At 37.0% G+C, this 22386-nt stretch overlaps 1 protein-coding gene across 3 annotated transcripts in view; it reads left to right on the forward strand.

The window, feature by feature from the left end:
- RGS22 (regulator of G protein signaling 22) overlaps positions 1 to 22386 on the forward strand; it is a 148331-nt gene that overhangs the window by 71526 nt on the left and 54419 nt on the right. For all 3 annotated transcript variants that reach the window (XM_070477333.1, XM_070477331.1, XM_070477332.1), the window contains exons 15-17: positions 17567 to 17761; positions 19517 to 19609; positions 21412 to 21584. In XM_070477333.1, the coding sequence (XP_070333434.1) occupies positions 17567 to 17761; positions 19517 to 19609; positions 21412 to 21584 (461 nt within the window). The remainder of the gene's footprint in view (positions 1 to 17566; positions 17762 to 19516; positions 19610 to 21411; positions 21585 to 22386) is intronic.

Raw genomic sequence — 22386 nt, forward strand, 5'->3', positions numbered from 1 at the left:
GGAATACTGGAGCGGTTAGCTATTTCCTTCTCCAGGGAATGGCATCTTAAGTGAAAATTAAATAAGTTCTTTCTTACCAGCAGATAAATATTGGTTATCATTTAAAAAAAAATTATCAACTTCTTTTCAAATACTTGCAGAAGGGAAGGAGCTATTTCCTTTTTTTTTTTTTCATTTTTGAGTAAAAAACTTATCCTTTGGTCATATTCCTGCCCTGTGAAGCAATACAAAATAAATCGGTTTTTTGGGTGACAACTCTTCAAACAAAAAACTTATACTATCCAGTTTTATTTATATTCAATAACTTTAGACAAAATCTCATATCTTTCCATCATCTTTAATCATAGCTAGATGAAATCTTGACATTTGCTCAAGTTCCATTCCTGGCATCACCACCCAGTAATTTGACAGCTTGGAAATATTCTGGCCTACTGCTTCTAGTAAGTGATGCTTGACTCTTGTGCCTCTGTATCCCTACAAAGCAATCAGCTGATTGGTCCCAGGGCAAATAAGTCCATCTGAGTAACTACCCCTACGTGCCCAGGGTCTGTAAGGATTGGCTCTTACATTTAGAGAAAGGAAACCAAAAAACTAAGTTAATGTCATCAGACCCATACTGTCTGTTGATATTTTTAGGAAGCCATGGGTTACAATATAATAATAATGCAGAATTCATTAATGTATTCATTTAACAATTATTTACTGCTATCCTTCTCATCCTCTCTGGCCCCCAATCATTTAACTTTTCCATTAGGTGATCTTAGGCACAGTGTGGATCCAAATGAAGTTCATTCCAAGTTGTGCCCTACCTCAGGATTCTATAGGAATGTCCATGTATTTGACCTCTTTGTTCCTGCTCCGTTTTCTATTACTGTAGAAACAAGAAATAAATGTAAACTGCATAGCACTTAGACCAGCAATTGCAGGCACATTTGCTCCAGCCTAAAAACACTGTAGATATTTCCACAAGCATTTATCAAACAACTCTATACACAAGGCTCTGATCCATGCTGGGAGCACTTTGGAAACAAAGCCCATACATGTGCTATCACCGAAATGCTGTCAAAAGTTCAAGAATGTGCTCTTTTTTGCCTATTTTTCCAGAGAGTCCTAGAAAGATTGAGAAAGAAGAGACTGTAGCTGTTTCTCTATAAAATTTTCATTATCCTAACAATGTTTTCCAATGAAGCCTGAGCTAATTTTAGGTAACCAAAACCTTGGGTGTTGCCACAAATTCCTTTGAAAAAAATTTTATGGCATAAGAGAGGCAGTGTTGAAGATTTTTTTTCCCCCTGATAATCAGCTTAGTTTTTCCTTTGCTTGCTGTCATCCATTACCTTAATTGTTTAGCTTCTCTCTTTGCCTGGCATTTGCAGGACTTAAAGACTTCAGGGTGGTCCTGACATTTTCATTAAAGTGCTATGAGCTAAGTGCTCCTTCTCTCGCCTGATGGTGTATTTTCAGGTGCATTAACAGAAATCATTATTTCTTCATACAGCAGCAGTATAAAGAATCAAGCTGTGTTTCTTGAAAGATGAATGGGCATGGGTGAGGGGGGAGATTGGGGTGATGATTAAATGTGGAAAATCATGCAACTCTTTATAGCTCCGTGGTAAATTTCAGTGTCTTCATAATTAGGTTGTTTGTGAGTGTCAGGGCTGTTGTTACTCAGGCTTTGTTACATTATTTGTTTTTGTTACCAGAGAGATGGTGTCTCAAGTAGCAGCGGGGCTCGGACTCTTTGGGCACCATGAATCACTGAGCACGGAATCCACAGGGTTCTCGTCTTGCTCCCCATTTTGCGGCGCTTGCTGGTGCCTCAGGAAGAACACGTGTAGCAGCCAGCTTTCTAACTTACAGTTAGTCATTCATTTCACTGTTACTGATGTTTATACCAGCTACCTGTGTTCAGTCCTAAGAGTCCATATTATAGGATTATGGGCCAAAAAACATCCTCTTTCAATCCTTTTGTTTCCAGAAAAATCAACAACTGAACTCCTCTAAACCATAATTATCAGTATACCTGACCTTTATTTAATGTCTACTATCTGTCAGGTTCTATGGAAATCACTCTATATGGATAATTTTATTTAATTCTTGACAGCTCGAAGAGGTAGATATTAGTGTTCATCCATTTTATAGATTTGTTAGAGAAGCTGAGTAATTTCCTAAGGCAATACTTTCCACTTGGTGGTTAGTGAACTTGGAGTGAGAACCAACGTTTGACTCCAGACTCTGTACTAAGAAGTCTCTGTATATTTATTGAACAAATCTATTGAAAGTGTGAAAGTGAAAGTGTTGGTCGATCAGTCGTGGCCGACTCTTTGCGATCCCATGGACTGTAGCTCACCAGGCTCCTCTGTCCATGGAATTCTTTAGGCAAGAATACTGGAATGGGTTGCCATTCCCTTCTCCAGGGATCAAACCTGGGTCTCCCGCATTGCAGGCAGATTCTTTACCACTAGTGGTTAACATGTTTAATTTTTCACTTTGATATCTTAAAATATTGTCAATATTGAATATCAAATTTCACCATTAACATTTTCTGCCACTGGACTATAAGTTCCAAGAAGACAGTCTGCTTTTTTTACCTTGTATATTTAAAACTGAAACTTCATCTAAAAGGTGCTGTAGTATTTTTTGAAGGACTGAATGAAGTCATTGGCAGGCTTATATTCTTAGCGGCATATTGTTAGTATGAACCTAATTATAGATAATAATTGATTATTTATAAATGACTACCAGCCAGGTGTTTTAATTTTTAAAAAAAATGTTGATAAAATAACTTAATGAGCCCCATGTACCATTACCCAGCTTCAACAGTGATCAAAATTCTGCCTTTCCAGACATGCTATGTTTATAGTCTAAGATTGCTGTTAATAAGGAGCTTTCTACAAGCTTCACTGGAGCAACAGTGAAAATCCCCCTGTCTCTTCCCTCCTCACTGAACTCAGAAACAAGGTTGCTCTCTGAAACTTACGCTGTTAAATCAGTGTGTGCTAATTCAGAAGGGATATGAGCAGTTGTCTGGAGACAGAATGGCCTCCTAGGCCTCAAGACTTGTAATGAATGTACCCATGTATCTAAAGGGAAAGAGTCTCAGGTAAGAACAGGCTTTGGCCAGCAGCAGCATCCAGCAAGGGAGGGGTCACAGACCAGTCCTTTACCTTGCACTTGAGGTGCTTTCCTCAGCCAGCTGCTCCTGTGAGCACGGCGTCAGCCTGATAGATCCAGAATGGAAGAAATCAGTAGTTAACTTATTCTGACTCGAAGCAATCTGCTCCACTTGAGCTTGCTTTCCAAGGTGCTGTGCTGGTGACTGTCAATATCCCACCTGTCTGGTGGTTGATTTGCTCATTGTAAAGTAATTCCTCTATATGGTGGTTTTACTATCAGTTTCTTATACTTTGTTGGCGTGGATTATCTTCTCTGTGAGGCAGGATTTTTAGGCCCAAAATGTTAATATATCATGCTTTTCTCATTGAAGTATTCTCTGTTCACTTTTCAAGGAATTATTATTATTAAAGGCTAAATAATTCCATTAGTTTAAATATATGTATATTGCTTTTGTCTGTTAAAATTTTTTTAATTGAACTAAAAAATTATGGAAAATAAAATCCTTATTTGTTGCTTAGGTTTCCTAAATGCCTTAGTAATAATTCTTTTTGTGATTTTATTCCATCATATACTTAATCAGTTTTGCTTAAAATATCTTAAGCAATGGCCCAAATCAGTCTTAAGCCTAGTCTATTTTGTCCCTTGAGCTTGTGGTTTGTTTTTGGCTTTACTTAACATGTTGTTTTTCTTTTTGATTTTTCTTTCTGTCCAAAATGATTCAAGTTTGTTTTACACTTTTATCCTGTTGGCATTTTCTTAGGTTCTCTTCTGCGCTGAATTCTACTTAGTAGAGTCAGAGTACTTGCCAGAAATTCTCTGTTTGATTGTCATCACATTATCATTTTGTGCAACTCCATCTCGTGTTGATCTCTGCAGTAGTTTGCCTCTCAGTATCAGGATGTTGCAATCTCTAGATCTCATCTTTAAGATTCCTAATTGAAAAACCCCAAAGTCCTTCACATAAAAATCCATTTGTGGAAAGCTCCATCTGTAATTTATTCCCTCTCGGCATAGCTCCTCAGTAATGTTTTTGAGTTTCTTGTGGGATATGAGAGGTCATTAAAAATCATCATTTTTTCCCCCTTTTACAGAAAAAAAAATTGGATTGCTTGAACTTGCTCGTTATTTTCTTTTTTCTGCCTCATATGAACTCAGATAATGATGTTCTATGCTGCTAGAGTTGTGAAGTTATGAAAACAGACTTTTCTTTTTGTTGAAGTAAATATTTTGTGATTTCTGAAAGTGTCCCATATCAAGGCATTTACATTCCTTTTATAAACCCCTCCAGGGACTCTTTGCCTTTAGCTTTTTGGAGCACAGTTTCATTTTTTTTAATATGAATTCCAAGGATGGAATTATTGAGCTCAGTTGAGAAGATCTTATGTTACTTGCTGTTTGCCTTCAAGTACAGTAATATGGTTTTTTGTTGTTATTACAATGTAGTGGACATCTGTTCTGTTGTGTTCAAGATTATCTGTGAAGTGATCTTGGTCTCTTCAGGGTCCAGACACTGCATCAAGATCCATTAGTACCAATTTTATTTCTCATTATGTTTTAATGGTTCTTCTTTGTAGCTGCTTATTGTACTTTCTCATGAGGACACATTAACAAGCTCTTCCCAACTAAACTCTTACCTATTCTGACTTACTAATCAGACTGAAGTTAAATTTAACATTTGAAGCTTAACTTTGCCATTTTCTAAATAAAGACTATTCAGAGTGTAAACAATTTCAAAGAAAAACTTACTTGTCCTGCTCTTGTAGTTTGACTTTTAACTATGAAAAAGAACTTTACTGTAGCCTTATTTTTACAGATGTATGCCAGTTAAACATTATTGAAGTAAACTGTGTTATAAATTGGTACATTCTGGCCTGAATTAGTATATTCTGGTATGTAGCTTTGCCTCCAGCAAGCATTTGAATTAGTTGGTGTCATTTTCTTTTTTCCAACTTTATTTCTCTTTCTTTAGTAATCCTGACAGGAAAAGAGAAATATCTTTGCCTTATAATCAGTGGTATGATGATAAATGTTTAATTGCCACCTCTCTGAGCGGCAGCGAAGCAGCCCTGATCTGTAGCATTTGCTGATCTCCGGGCGTAAATACTGTCCCTGTGGATGATTTCCAGCTCCCCTGTGGCATTACTGAGCCCAGAGTTGGGAGGAGAGGCGCAGCAGCCCTCCAGTAGTATATTCGCCAGACAGAGTGGAGGTAAATAACCTCAAGAGCATGGACAGTCCTAAGACAGTGAAATCATGAGGAAGTAATGGGTTTTGAGTACTTGTCATCTTTGTTTTTAATGTAATTTATTTAATATTAAGTTTATACACTTTTTGATAGTGATTGAATTTAACAACCCCATTCAGCAAATACCTGAAAATTCATGAATTAGCTCTTGTGAGTTGGCCGTAGCATACAATGGAGGAAAGAGATAATGACGGGGAAAAGAATCACTCTGATCCTCTAAACCTTATGTTTCTCTAATGTTACCCCTGGAGACCCTGACCCTTCACCGTCAAATAATTTCCTCTACCCGTTAGAGAATGCCTATGAACACGTCACCTGTACCTACCAAAGAAAGAGAATTATCTTTGCTCTAGACTCTCCAGAGCCCGCACAATTTCTTTAGTATAAACTGGGGGAAAGGGAAATCTTTGCATATTTCAGTAGCTAAAGTTGTTTTCATCTTTTGAGTTTATCAGATAGCGCCATGGGCTTTATGGGCTCTTTCTTCTTCCCAGGGCCTAGCGAGCTCTTTGATAGCACCCCGTTAGCCCATCTGGCGGGACCCCCATGCTGCCTGCCAGTAAGTCGAAGGAAATAGCACCAGCAGACAGCTTTACAGTTCCTCCACTCTCTTGGTGGGCGTGTTGGACAATTACTATTAATAGAAGACAGTGAAAGATACATATCTTTGTGTAGCTTTACATGATCAGATTTCCTTCTGTTACCACTGCAGTGGAGTAACGGATCTAAGAAAAAAGGACTTGCTAATGATACTGAATGCTGAAGCCTGAATGTTTTCTCCTAATTTTCGGAATACTTTTGTAGGTTATTTTGAAAATCTCCTTTTTAAATCTCCCTGGTTTTATTAACCTGATGGTATGCTCTGCTCGTTGTCCTGTAGTCAGGTGTTAAGATCTCACGGCATATAGGTTTTTACACATCTTGTACCTAGTGTACTGAGGGACTCATTTTACGTCATACAGTTCTACAGTTGAAATTTTACATTTCTCTTTTTTCTTACTTCCAGCCCTGGCCTGGTGGTGACAGCAGAACATCATGCAATCAATGTTACCAGGCAATCAGGGAAAGATACATATACATGATCATTAAAATAAATACATCAAGACGAATTATGTGAAACTGTTCCATTAACATAACTAACAGCTGAAATGTAACATAGCAAATCAACACATGTGCTACAACATTTGGTGTTAGTCTTGACTTTGCCTTTTAAGGCTACACAGAAATCGTTCTTATTTTCATTGGAACACAGATGAGTGTCAAGCTGCAGCTCATCAAATGGCCCCTACTTATGGAAAAGATGCTTTCCCAGAGACTGTGCTCACCTTTGGCACAGCGAGAGTACTTTGCTGGGTGCTTCTACAGCATGATAATTGGAATCTAACCCCAGAGCTGTCATCATTTAGTCTTTGGTACAAAGAGAAATCCAAATAGCACAGATAGTTTTGGAAGTTGTTTCATTTTTTTTTTCTTTTCACACTGTAAAAAAACAAGAATAAACTCAATAAACCCCAAATTCTCCTTCCTCAAGTATGTTCATCTAGACTTTATGATGCAGTAAGAAAGTATCAATATGTTCCAGGGTCTATGAGAATCAATAAAATATTGGAATACCAAGCCTGGAATGCATTGTGATATATTTAAAAGGAGATTGGGGTCTACTTTCATCCAAGAATATGCTCATAACATACTTGATTTTGAAAACTATTAAGTGGCAATTCTGAAATCTTGCACAGAAAATATCTTAGCATTGGAAAAAATATAAATTGCAATGGGAAATGTCATATTTTAATTTGAGCCATCTCCTATGTAGTGCAATACTGCTGTTGTGTTCAGGATATTAGCTCTAAGTAATGAAGCATCTGAGATTTCCTTGAAGAGGCAACCAGAAACGTTTTTGTATTTTCCCCTATAATTCCAACAAGCTAATGTGTATTCAAAGTGAATCTGTTTGTCATCTCACTCTCCTTTAGAAGGAAAACATTTATCAAAATGTTTCCCTCCCTCCCCTTCCTCCCTCTCTCTCTTCATTTCTCCCAGTTTGTTTCACCATTCCACTCTCCAATTCCATTCTTCCTCCTGTCTCCAAGGTAGCTATCCTCCATCTTTTTTTTTCATCATAGGCTTGAGAGTTTAGCTAAACAAGAAAATTAACTTCCAGAATTTCAAGATGCTAAGACATGTTTCAGGGGGAGGCGTTGATTTTTTTTTTTTTTTTTCCATATCCGATACAGATGCCAAGAGAGTGAGTCACAGATGCAGGTGTAGAGCAGGGCCGGGCAAGACGCCCGGGGTGCATTTCCTGATTACATAACCTTTGAGTGTCTCCGGGAGAGATGAGGTCGAGAGAGCCGTGCTGAGTGCAGTGCCAGGCAGTCTGATCACAGACAGGCAGTGCTTGTACCCCTTCTCAAAAACTTCCCTGCTGGGTTGTTAAAGCATCATAGGTTAGTGTTTAAACTGGAATCATGTCGGCCACAGCTGTGCCTTGAGTGAATCTCCTCTTTAATGTGAATCAGAGTAGCTGACTCTGATATGAAGGGAACTTTTTCTCCTCCAACATTAGCTACATTGTTATTTCCTCAGTGGCTAGAAAGGACAAACTGGGTGGCCAGTAAAAAAGCAAGTGATCCAGGATACTTAAAACAGTGAGTTTCTAACCCATATGTGTGTGTGAGTCACTCGTTGTGCTGGACCCTTGGTGACCCCGTCAGGCTCCTCTGTCCATGGAATTCTCTAGGCAAGAAAATGAGTGGGTTGCCATTCCCTTCTCCAGGGCATCTTCCTGATGCAGCAGTCAAACACAAGTCTCTTGCATTGCAGGCAGATTCCTTACCATCTGAGCCACCAGGGAAGTCTCTTTGAATCCATAATTAGACTATATTTATTAGGTATAATAAAGCATAATCTTTATATTCCATTTTAAAGTCAGTTTACATCAACTTAAAAATTATTTCCACCGTCTTTACAGAGATCTTAAAGGTGTTGTTGGCTTCCCTGGTGGCTGCGCAGTAAAGGATCTGCCTGCCAATGCAGGAGACACGGGTTCCATCCCTGGTTGGGGAAGATCCCCTGGAGAAGGAAATGGCTACCCCCTCCAGTATTCTTGTCTGGAGAATCTCATGGACAAAGGAGCCTGGGGGGCTACAGTCCACGGGGTCACAAAGACTCAGACATGACTTAGCGACTAAACAACAACAACAAAAGGTGTTAACTTTTTAATTTTGTTTCATATATATGATTGTATCCCTTGTGTTTGTTATATATTATCAGTTGGTCAGTTATCCACCTAAAGATTTTCTCTGGATTATTAGAAACACAGAAAGACATTCTCAGATTTTAATGGCAAAATTAAGTTGAATGTACTATAGACTTACTGTTTGACCTTATTAAGGATTGACAGATCAATTTTCTTCTCTTTACCCCCTTAACCATCTTTGTCCCCACCCACCTTGGGAGGTGAGGAAGAGGGAGAGACGAGAGACCAAGCCTCAAAGGAAGCCAATAAATGTGCACAGTGGGGACTTCCAACCCCTTTCTAAGGCTTCCAGGTCTGTGATTTTATAATAAAACTGGTGAAGAATCTGGAAGGCAAGGGGAGTGTATTATGCTTCAGGATTATGCTACTTATTGTAGCAGGGGTTGATACTTGATCAAAGAAAATTTATTTAGGTGATAATGAACAATGTTCTGATAAACTGGCTGCAAGAAAACAAACAAACAAAAAAAAGTGGGAGGGCAAACAAATACCTAGGTTTAGGTTTGATCAGAGAGGGGAAATGTTTTAAAACTCCTTTTAAGATTTTAGAGCATTTATTCTTAATAGGGAAGTCTGTAAATCTTCAATCCAACTTTCACATAAAATATTCCAGTTTTGGGATTTTGGCTTTTGATATCAACTATTCAGTTCATATGATTGCAAATTAGACAGATGCATGTTTCATAGAAAGGAATATCCTTTGCCTTTCTTTCTTTATTTTTAGCTTTAAATAAGTGCTCAGCACTTCTGGGAATCTTGTTTCAGAGAAACTTTTAATTTTATATAACTGGTGACAGTTGAATATGGAGAGACCATATAATTTATCATCTAAGCCAGGATTCTTTTGAAAATAAAAAGGAAACTAGTAATAATTATGTCAGGACAGTAGGTTTAAATTAGAATGAAGTCACATGGCACCCTAACTGTAGCTCCTTGAGGCACTGAGATACGCAGTTAAATCATTTGTGAAAAAAAGAGACTCATAGTGGGTAGTATGGGGAGAGAAAATTGGATGAGGGTGGACAAAAGGGACAAACTTCCAGTTGTGAGATAAATAAGTTCTAGGGATGTAATATACAACATGGTGACTATAGTTAATACTGCTTGCTATATATATGTATGTGAAAATTAAGAGAGTAGACGCTAATAGTTCTCATCACAAGGAAAATATTCTTTTTATTTTCTTTTTGTTTCTATCTGAGATAATGGATGTTAACCTACTGTAGTAATTATTTCATGATATATGTAACTCAAATCATTATGCTGTACAGCTTAAATTTTTACAGTGCTATATCCCAGTAAAATTGGAACAAAATAGATGAAAGACAATAGCAAATGTACATGGACGCCTGTGGCTTTATAGAGCACAATACGAGTGTGAGGTCAGGAAGCAGGCAGTGACCTGAAAAGGGTCTGATTGAACTTGACCAGAAGACAGCATTTTATTGTTTTTGGTGGGATGGAACTGCTGCCCTTTATTTCCTCCTTATATTTTTATACTTGTCAGTTTCTCACTGTTTTATTGAAGAGAATTAAATTTATAGGACTGGCATTTGAGAAGTAGGAGAGGAAAGTGGGAAAAAGTCAAAGATTGTTCTGTGAATGATTTGTTACTAATGAATACTGGAAACCCAGAGGGGCTTGGGAGAATAGATAATGAGTTGTATTACTGAGTCATTGAGTTTGAGGGTCCATAGGCTATCCATGTAGTTATAACAGGTAGACAGCTCTTAGCGAAGGTTTTCAGTTCAGGAAGGAAATCAGGTCTAAAGTTGTATATATTTGGGTTTCTTCCACGTAGAGTTGATTGTTAAGTATTTGAGAATGGATGAAGTCTTTCATTCATTCATTCATTCATTCTAAATTTAGCATTATGGTAACTGCTAGGGATACAGTAATAAAGGAGATCAAATATGTCTTCACAGAGTTTATGGTACAGTGGGAGAAACATACAGATACAGGTCCTATGAGCACACATAAGAATCATACCTAAGCCAGGCTTCAGGAGTCAAAGAAGACTCAGTCCCTTAGGATAAATATTTAATGGAAGCTCAGCAAAGGGGAAGAGAGGATGAGGGTGGAGAACAGAGAAGCCTAAGTCCTTTGAGAGAGTGCCTGGCATTTGTCAGAAACTGAGAGAATGTGAGTTAAGAAGAAAATAGATTAAAAGTTGAACATAGGACTTTAAAGAATGATTTCTTTGAGGTGGGGTGGGGTGGTGGAGATATGGATAAAGAGGAATCAACACAGGAGCCTAAGAATGGAAATTGGCAGAGAATTTGGAGAAAGTGTTGAAGGCAGAGGAGAGTCAACAGTGTTAAAACTGTGTAAGGAATCAAGTAGGATGAAGATTAAGGAGGGAAACTATTGAACTGGCAGTTATGTAGTTCTTTGAGAACTTGGGCATCAGTTTCACTGGCATGAGAACCAGATTGCAATAGATTGAGGAATGAGAGAAATGGAAGGATGAAGGTTTGTAGGAAAGGGAAAGAGAGAAAGGGGGTGATATTTGTGGACAAAATAGGGAAAATATTTTAGAAGAGGAGAAATGCTTTGCTTGAACACCTTTGAAGCATTTGAAAAGATGATACCAATAGAAACGTAGGTTAAAGATGTAATTGGTGTTGCAGTGTTCTGTGAAAGTAGAGTCAAGAGCACAAATGAATCATTTAGCCTTGGAAAGAAGCCCGTTGAAACATCAGAGGAAAGAGAAAGATTTCGAAGAAAGCTCTTGAGAGGAAAGTTGAGGATCTTCATACCAGTGGTTTTCCCAATTAAGTGGAAGATAAAGTCCACTGAACATGGAGAAGTTGAGGGTACAGTCGAGAGCTTTAAAGAGCATGGCAAAGTTGAGAAATAAACAAAATTCTGCCAAACTCTGCAGTCACAGTGGAGGTTTTGTCGTTGCTTTTGCTTTTTAAAGTCTATTTATAATGGAACCAATTATCACAGATTTTATTGGGTTCTTGAGGATAGAATTGGAAAAATGAATAAATTATTAGGCTGACCCAGAATTGAGCCTTGACAAGGCAGAAGATTGAGGGGGGAGGAATTGAGGGTATTTTAAGAGTGTAGGGGAAATGATGGCCAGTCTTTAGTTCCAGCTACATAAGAAAGTAGTGGTGGTGCACAATTTATTTAGAGGGCAAGAAGAAGCTGCAGATTGTGCTAAAAGTAAAGCAAAGCTTGGTGAATAATGGTCAGAGAGGAAGCTGTGCTATTTATATAGTAAATGGTAAAGTGAAAAACTCAGCAGTAGCCACAGAACTGGAAAAGGTCAGTTTTCATTCCAATCTCAAGGAAGGACGGTGCCAAATAATGTTCAGACTACCATACAGTTGCACTCATTTCACATGCTAGCAAGGTTATGCTAAAAATCTTTCAAGCTAGGCTTCAGCAGTATGTGAATAGAGAACTTCCAGATGTACAAGCTGGGTTTTGAAGAGGCAAAGGAACCAGAGATCAAATTGCCAACATTCATTGGATCATGGAAAAAGCAAGGGAATTCCAGAAAAACATCTACTTCTGTTTCATTGACTATGCTAAAGCCTTTGACTGTGTGGATCACAACAGTCTGTGGAAAATTCTTAAAGAGGTGGAGGTACCAGACCACCTTACCTGTCTCCTGAGAAACCTGTATGTGGATCAAGAAGCAGCAGTTAGAACTGGACATGGAGTAACTAACTGGGCCCAAATTGGGAAAGGAGTATGATAAGACTATATATTGTCACTCTGCTTATTTAACTTACAATGTACATCATGGAAATGCTGGGCTGGATGAATCACAAGCTGGAATCAAAATTTGTTATTGTTGTTTAGTTAAGTTGTGTCTGACTCATGTCTGATTCTTCTGCCTGCTAGGCTCCTCTGTCCATGGGATTTTCCAGGCAGGAATACTGGAATGGGTTGTCATTTCCTTCTCCAGGAGATCTTCCCAACCCAGGGATTGAACCTGCAGCTCCTGCCGCGTCTCCTGCCATGTCTCTGGCATTGCAGACAGATTCTTTACTGTTGAGCCACCGGGGAAGTGCTGGAATCAAGATTGCCAGGAGAAATATCAACAACCTCAGACATGCAGGTGATACCATGCTAATGGAAAAAAGTGAAGAGGAACTAAAGAGTCTCTTGATGAAAGAGGAGAGTGAAAAAACTGACTTGAAACATAACATTAAAAAAACTAAGGTCATGGCATCTAGTCCCATCACTTCATGGCAAATAGAAGGGGAAAAAGTGAAAGCAGTGACAGATTTTATTTCCTTGGGCTCCAAAATCACTGCAGACAGTGACTGTAGCCATGATACTAAAAGACACTTGCTCATTGTAAGGAAAGCTATGACAAACCTAGACAGCATATTAAAAAGCAGAGACATCACTTTTCCAACAAAGTCCATATGGTCAAAGCTATGGTTTTTCCCCTAGTCATGTATGGATGTGAGTGCTGGTCCGTTAAGAAGGCTGAGCACCTAAGAATTGATGCTTTTGTTTTGTGGTGCTGGAGAAGACTCTTGAGAGTCCCTTGGACAGAAAGGAGATCAAACCAGTGAATCCTAAAGGAAATCAACCGTGAATATTCATTGGAAGGACTGAAACTGAAGCTGAAGCTCCAGTATTTTGGCCACCTGATGCAAAGAGCTGATTTATTGGAAAAGACCCTGATGCTGGGAAAGATTGAAGGCAAAAGGAGAAGAGGGCGGCAGAGGATAAGATGATTAGATAGCATCACTGACTCAATGGAAATGAATTTGAGTAAATTCCGGGAGATAGTGGAAGACAGAGGAGCCCAGCATCCATGGAGTAACGAAGAGCCGGACAGACATGACTTAGCAACTGAACAACAAGGAGAAGTGAAGGTCATTCTGAGGAAAATCATAAGGCAAAATTCCAGAAGGTATGATAGAGTATATAAACGGCATATAGAGTCTCTTATAGGACTGTGGGTAGTAGTAGATCTTAAAAGACACCAGGAGTGAAGGCAAGACTGGGAATAGAAAGGAAGTGATTTGGATGTCTTCTAGAAGCTGACAGCCACTTCTGTCACTGTTACTGGAGTCACCATTTCAGCTGCTTTTGTACTTTACCTCCTTCACTGTTAATGCTTTTAAATCAACGGGATCACTCTGATGTCTATACAAAGAGTTTGGTGTGTGGCGTGTCAGTCTTCTTAAACTACAGTTTTGAATGTAGCTGACCCAGTGACAAAGCAGTTGCTTTATTTTGTCATTAGAAGATACTCCTGTGCCAATAATAAAACCTTTTTTATCTTTTGCTAAATAGAGAGTTATTTTATTTTATTTTATTTTAATATTTATTTATTTGGGCTGCATCAGATCTTAGTTGTGGCACACAGACTTATTTCTAGTTGTGGCCCTTGGGCTCCAAGGTGCGTGGGTCAGTAGTTGGAGTGCACAGGCTTATTTGCCCCAGGGCATGTGGGATCTTGGTTCCCAAGTTCCCTGACCAGGGATTGAACCTGTGTCTCCTGCATTGGAAGATGGATTCTTAACCACTGGACCACCCAGGGACATCCCCAAGAACTGATTTTAACTTATGTAATTTGGGGGAGTCAAGTTTACTTTCCTTTGGGTAAATCTGAAATTACTGAAGCAAATTCTGGAGATATTTTTAATATTGTTAATTTGATCAAGTTAGTCTTAGTTTCTTAACTTACCTTAGTATGTGCTCAGTTGCTCAGTCCTGTCTAACTGACCCCATGGACATAGCCTGTCAGACTCCTCTGTCCATAGAATTTCCCAGGCAAGAATACTGGAGTGGGTTGCCATTTCCTTCTCCAACCTTAGTATAGACATTACTTTAATTAGTACACTTTTAAAAACTTCTAATTTAGAAAAGTTTAAGAGTAGATTTGAATCTGATACAGTCTTAGCTTATGAAACAAGTTAGATTTAGGTCATTCTTCTAAACAATTCCCAAGGTTAGAAAAAAATTGTTATTTATGTATGAAGAAATTTTCATTTTGAATATTTTAGAATCATTTGGAAGAGTATGGTTCACTTTGAACTATTAAATCCAGCAGGCTAGGAACCTATGTTTTAGAGAAGGGATTTTCCAGACTGCAAATTTAATTTAATATTTCTAACTAAATAGAACATCCAGAATGACTCTTAAGTATGCCGCTTACCCTGTCTTTCACAACACTTAGGAAGAAAAAGATGTTCTCTGCTATGGTTCTGGTCTCATCTTTTAATAACTTCCAAGAATTTTGAAGTCTGTTTTCTTCTCATTTCCCCTGTCCTTAACCTCATTAATGTTATCTAAAGATCTTTTAAGTTCTCTTTATCTTCCTAGAAAATTTCAATACATGACTCATGAAATTTCTCCCTACTTTTTCTCTTTTATCATTTTGAAGCTTTTTCAACATCCATACAAATAATCCTTATAACATATATGCTAGAGTGTTTCTTAACTTACCTAATCTTAATGTCTTTTATCTCCATTTCTTCTAAGCTTACAGTAGGGATTGCCATATACCAGAATTCATGATAATTTGGAAGTACTCCAGCTTAAAGTTTTTGAACTCTGAAATTTCCCTTTCAGATTGTAATTTCAGTTGAGACCACTATCTTCCATTCATTTATTTGGCAAGTATTTATTGAATGCCTATTATATACTGAACTTTGTGGTCCTCCCTTTTAACAATTTACATGTGCTCTTCCTTTATTTTTGCTTCTAGTTCTTTGATATTCTGCCTACTTATTATTGTATTACTACCCTGACTCTAACCTCATTTGCTTTTCTGACTATAACAAGCTTCATGGTTGGTCATTTCAATTGCACTTTAATTCTGAACCTTCAATTCTGACTTCTTTTTCTTAGGCTCTTTTACTATTTCCTCTGACCTTATTCATTATTATTATATTTTACAATCAATGTGCATTGATATTTCCCTAAATATTTATATTTTCTGCTGTTCTCTGTTCCATCCTGCTTTTGTCCAGGGCCTCCCTTTAATTAATTTATTGTATTTATTTAGTGCATGTCTGCTGGTGATGAATTCTGGTTTTGTTTATTGACTTATGACATCTTTATTTTCATTTTAGAAGGGTACTTTTTCCTAGATATAGAATTACAGGTTAGCAGTTATTTCACTTGGCACTTTAAAGACTCTAGGCCAGAGTGTGTATCTGGCCCACCTCTGCTCTTAGAATGTTTTGAGAGCCTGTGGTGTTTACAGGGACTTCCCCACTGGCAGGTCCTGAACTATAATCCCTGTCTTCTCAGCACTGAGAAATGCCCCCAGACTCTAATTATAGGTACTTATAAGGACTTTAGCTGCTGTACTTGTGAGATGGGAAGTCACTGGAGAGTTTGAATGGAGGAGTGATACACAAAAGAATTTCTCTGTTTGCTGTGGTCAGAAAAGACCATAAGGAAGCAAAGCAGAACCTGAGAGGACCAGTTAGGAGGCTATGCAAAAAAGTAAGTAAGAGATGAAGGTGGCCTGTAATTTTTTGTCTGGCTATTAAAATTTTTAACTTCCAAGCTGCCTTAATTTTTGATCTACTCAAGCCTTTTCATCCATATGATATCACAGTGATTTGTTTCTATAATTCGTACCTAATAATGTCATTCCTCAGAGATTCCTCATTTTGTATCTTCAGGTGAAAATTCAAAGTACCAAGAGATAACAGATCATATCCATGCTCTGGAGCCTATCTCCCTTTATAGCATCCTCTCTTATTCTACCTCTTTTGTTTGTTGTGGTTCATTCACTAAGTCATGTCCAACTCTTTGTGACCCCATGGACTGTAGCACACCAGGCTTCCCTGACCTTCACTGACTCTCGCAGTGTGTTCAAACTCATGTCCATTGAGTCGGTGATGTCATCCAACCATCTCATCCTCTCTTGCCCCCTTCTCCTCTTTCCTTTAGCCAGTTATCTACTTGAAGCCTAGATTCTCTCCATAGGTTATAAAACTTACTCAGATCTCCATGCCTTGGGCCATGTTTTTCTTCTTCTAGAATTATCCATCATCAACTCCCTTCTCTTGTCTGACTTACTCCAACTCATCTTAAAGATTCATATTAAACATTAAGGAAGAAGCTTATTTTTCTTTTGGAAGGGTTCCTGAACCTTTTCCTTCCCCATTCCAAGACAAAAATGATTAGTCTTTTCTATGGAATCAGTACATTTATAGCGTCCACTCTCTACCAAGAACAGTTTTAGGTGTTGGAGAATCACAGAAAACTAAGCTACAATATTTGCCCTCAAGGACCTAGAAGAGAAGACACATAAATATACAATTGCATTGTAGTGTGATAGGTGTCCTAGTAGAAACTTTGCTCTTGAGAGAAGGATATGAGTGAAGTGTTCCTAGAAGAGGATAAATCCATATCAGTTTTTAAAGAATAATTCAGAGTTTATCAAGCAGAAAAGGTGCATGGGTTAGGGTAAATATATGACTGAAAGAACAATATGTCCAACAGCATTGGACACCAAATGGAGAGTGCATCTCAGTTGGGTGAGGCGGGTAGTCTGTCAGGTCTCTAGAGCTAGAAGACTGATGGCCAGTTTTCAGCCCTGGTGTATTCTTGCCTCTTTTTTCCAAAACAGCATTTCAAACAACTTTGTAAAGTAGCACAAATGTGTTAGAAATGTCATGAACATAGGGGAAAAAGGAGATGCATAACCCAAAATCAATCATAATAACACATAGTAGTAACCTGAGAAAAAAATGGAATATCAAGTCATGTACTCTTATATAAGATCCACTGACTGGTTGACTAATTGCCAACAAAGAAATAGGAAAAGAAAATGAAAAGCAAAGTCTTTGCTTTGTCTTAAGTAGTTTTACACATCCTTTCAAGAAAGAAATTACTTGAGCTAGTTTGCCTTCTCTTACCTTTTGTAAAATGCCCTTGCTGAGGAATCTACTAACCATATGGTTTCTTCCAATATTCTCTCCTTTCTCCCCCTTCTCCCTTAGTATCTTTTTGCCACATACATTGCTCCTTCAGCCACTCTTGACATTGGACTTCAACAGGAAAAGAAAAGAGAGATTTATATGAAAATACAACCACCATTTGAAGACCTTTTTGATGCAGCAGAAGAATATATCCTCCTCCTCCTTCTTGAGCCTTGGACAAAGATGATAAAATCAGACCAAGTTGCTTACAGAAAGGTATGGTGACACTGATCAACTATATTTAAACGATTCAGGTTTACTGCAAAACTGATGATAAGCAACATTGTTAACTTGCAGGAGAGAAAAGCTGAAAAAGGTCTCAGATGGGCCAGGAACTCAGAGTTAAGATTTGGGCAGACACTACTTTGGGGCAGGGAAAGTACTGATTAACTTAGTTTTTCCCCATTTCCCTATTGTCTCCTAACAAAATACGAAAATTGATGTCATTTTTAATTCTGTCTACAAATATGTCAGCAGAGAAAAATCTGAGTTTTGGATTCTCGTGAACCAGTAAAATGTGCCATGAGAGTATACTAGTTTTGTCATTTCTCAGCAACGGCTTTAAATTTTGATTAATGGAATGAGCCTGTGTATTTTTATTCTGGATGAGTTACAGTAAATACTACACCCATGGAAAATGTAAACATCCCATATGTATTGTGGAAAACACATTCTGTGACTTAAAGCACTCTCAGATGTTCATCAGGTCAGACTGCTTGATTTGAGAAAAGTGCCAACACCTTTTTTCATTCCAGAAGAGCTGATTTTAAGTCTAGGTGCTTGAATATTTTCACTATTCTTATTGATGGGTGGAAGAAATTTCTTTAAATGTTTAGTTTGAATCACAAATGAAAGCCATTTGTGGGTATTTTTAATATTAAGTTACTGCATGTACCCTTATCTTATTGAATTAAAATGAATACAACACGATGGCTTATTAAATTCATTGACCAAAATAATGAAATTTTCATTCCTGATTTCTTTTTGTCCTGAAAAATTAACATTCGCATCCTTTCTACCACAGAAATGCATATTTTACACTCGGAATATTGGGATATCATATGAAATTTATGAAAAATTCTCTCCAGTCATTATTTAAATACAGTATATGGTATAGAGGAAAATGAATCTGAGATATGGTCCCATGATGACAAAAGTAATTTAGAATTATAGCTAACTTCCCTAATATCAAGAAGTTTTGGCATTAGCCGTGATTCTTATGAAATGCCTGGGACAAATTATACGCTCTTTTTTTTAAAGGAAAAGTAAATTTCTCTTAATTCTACAAGCTTCTTAAATTCAGCACAAAGGACCTCTCTGAAAGTTTGGCTGACTGGATTATGTGGACCCTTTCCCAAAAAGGATGAGCAAGGAGATTTAACCAACATTAAATATTAAGTACAGGAAGTTCTCAGTCAGCCAAACTGATTCTTGCCGGCAGTAGAGAAATGGAAAATGATCTTGTTCTCCTGACCGTATAAAGCAGTGCGGCACACACACTGAAGACTGAGTCCTACTGTGAGGTTTAATTTCATGATTGGGTAGAGTCCCATCATTTTTTTGTTCTACTGTAGATTATTTGGTCCCCTAAAGCTAGCAGTGCCTATCTTCATGACTGTTATCCCATTATAATGAATAGAAGCTGGGAATGTGATCCACCCGATGTGTTTGCATTGTCTGTTATTTCACACGGGGTATCCAGAAAGGAGGAATGATCTTTGGTGGCATTACATCATTACATAGAAATTGTGCATCTTTTGTTTTATCATGTGCATTTGTAGTCTGACTTTGCTGTAACTAATGTTTTTCACTATTGAGTCTTCCTGCTTTTGCCTCCAAACTAACTTACTTTATTTGGCAAGTGTATTTGTTTTTTAGCCCATTGTTATTGGCAAATTGTGCATTCTTTCCCCACTTTTTCATAATGCACATTCTTTTGATGTTACAAACTTTATTATTGTTTTATTATAGGTGGAGCTGGTGGAAGAAACGAGACAGCTAGATTCCACATACTTGAGAAAGCTACAAGCTTTGCATAAAGAGACAGTTTTCAAGAAAGCTGAGGTAAGAAACTCTCTACTTAGAAAAACAAACATTTTAACCTGGAGAGGATTATCACTGCATGTATTGGTGGTATGTGGGAATAGGGATCATTTATTGAGGAGATCATGTATGATAAAGTAGGAGGCAGGCAGTTCCATTTTCTGCTGCTGCTTTGCCTAACATGCTGCATATGACAGGTATCACATTTTATTGACACGTTATTTAACAAAAAAGCCAGAAAAAGAAAGCAGATGAAGTCGTGTAGGGAGCCAAGATACTCATTTGCTTTACAGTTGTCAAGCCACGTTATATTCCTTTGGATGTTACTGGTTATTTTCTGTATGGCAGCAACTCTACTTGTTGTCAAGTCACAAAAAGAATTAACTTGAGTTTTCCAAACAGAAAAGGAAGTGTTGTGTGACAGCAATAAGCAAAACAAGAAGAAAAATATGGAAAGGCTTTAACAGAGTCAATAAAAAGATCATAGGATTGACTGCGATAGTCAGGTGTTATTTTGATGTATAAATTTGCAAATTTGTGATTATCTAAGTAAGCCATGATAGATCCATAAGGCCGTAAGATTAAATGTGTGTACCTACATAAAAATGACAGTTTAGATTCATATTTGTTGACATGGAAAATGCCGAGGACATGTTATTATATAAATATGTGGGGAACAAACACTGGTATGAACAAACACTGCTATTCATATAAAATTATACATGCATTTCTACTTGTATACATATATGCAAAGAGAGCTATCTGGAAAAATGTTCATAAAAATGTTAAAGATAGTTAGCTCTGAGTGATAAGGTTTCAGATGATTTTTTACTTTACTTTATACCTTTACTTTACTTTATACCTATCTGAAATCTTTATCTTTTAAACTTTTACACAGACAGTAAAGTTATTTTTTAAGTGTATTCATGATTTTGCCTTATAAATAAAGAAATTATTTATTTGAAATTCTACTAATTAATATCTGGAAAGGACACATAAAAATTCATAAAGATAGTATATTATAAAGTTATATCTTAAAATTTTTTTAAACTTATGATATTATTCATAATATTCTACCTATCAAAAATTTTTAAATATAGGAGTTTATCTCATGGTCTGATGTTTTTTGAAAACAAGTAGGAAAGTGAATTAATTATTCAGTGAGTTACGTAGGAAGGATTTCTAAAGAATAAGCCTCTCTAGCTTTTTGACATGAAGGGCTTATAAACTGTTCATGAAGCATCAGAGGTCTTAAAAATACCTTACAATTGACTGTTCTATGAGGGTGATTACATCTAAAGTATCTTGTATTACTCTATAACTTAAAAAATTTTATAGGTAAAATAATGTTTTATATTCATGATATATTAAGGAAAAGAACCAAGTTACAAAACCACACATAGTTGTATAGTCCTGTTTCCATATTTAATAAATTATGTTATGTATAAAAACAGGACCAAATGGATACACATAAAAATGTTTGTGGTAGTTTTCTCTGAATGGTAGTACCATGTTCGCTTTTTGTCTTCTTTTTATTACAAAAGACGTATTACTTCCATACCAACAAAAATAGTAAGGTTAATATTTTATAAGCAAGGGTATACTAAATGTTTACTAATGTTCCTGAAAAGAAGGGAATATATTGGAAAGGATCAGAACAGAATTTGATGTGTTAGGATCACAGTCTAGATTCTTTACCCAGTTCTACTATTGAATTGATAAATGCCATTGGCCTGATAATTAATTTTTATTGGTTTATCTTTAAGTTTGGAAAGTAACTTATTGTATTTAAGAGATTTTTATGAAAAGTATTATTTCACTAGGACGCTACTTGTGAAATTGGAACTGGTATTTCACCACTTCCTCATGTCTCTGAAAAAACAGAATACTGGAATATGGTTCCCGAAGAATATAGGCATTTTCATTTTAATGAGCTGCTTAACAACAAACTGGAGTTTGAGCATTTCCGTCAGTTTCTTGAGGCTCATTCTTCAAGGTGAGAAACAACCATTTTAAAATTTCTCTCTTAAAACAGTTTTCTAAGCTACTTATTTTTTCAGCTGCTTGTTTTGATTCAACATATGATAAAAATGGTTTGATGCTTGGTTTTACTCATTTCAGTAAAAATTAATGAGCATAGTTATCTGAAACCTGTATGGTTAACTTTTTGTTGGGAATTGTATTTTGATAATAGCAGCCTCCAGAATATTATTTTGAGTGGTCAAACAATATTTGTTGATACTTTTAGCGTTAGCTAAATTAAAACACCAGTATGTTTCATTTTTTCCTATTCTGATGTTTCTTTCTTTTGTGTTTTTCTAGACAAAAGTGCTCTGATGACTAGTTCTGAGGAGCTTCTCTTTTGTATTTCACTAAGCTATTAAAATTACTGTACTGTTTTGTGGCTTTTGTTAGTTAATACATAAATGAAGCATTGTAGTTCTGCATAGAATCTTATGACACATTTGTCTAATATAAAGTGAAGTATTCATCATATTTTTCTCCAATGATTTTCTCCCAAGTTAGGAAAAACTGGCTAGATCTGGGAGCCAAATTTCTCATACATAGTTTCCCTTTTTTGTGATGATAATTATTCTAAATTTAACATGTTGCCAAATAGATATGCAATATGTGGGAATGTTTCCATCTTTGAAATTGATAATACTAGTCCATCATTAATGGAAGAACTCTGAGACCCTACCAGTATGGTGGTAGAGTCTTTCCTGGTCCCAGTAGTCCTTGTATTCATATATATATTTAGCCAGGATGGGACACAGTATTGTACTCATTATTTCCAT

This window comes from Odocoileus virginianus, chromosome 15 (assembly GCF_023699985.2).
Source record: "Odocoileus virginianus isolate 20LAN1187 ecotype Illinois chromosome 15, Ovbor_1.2, whole genome shotgun sequence".
NCBI lineage: Eukaryota > Metazoa > Chordata > Mammalia > Artiodactyla > Cervidae > Odocoileus > Odocoileus virginianus.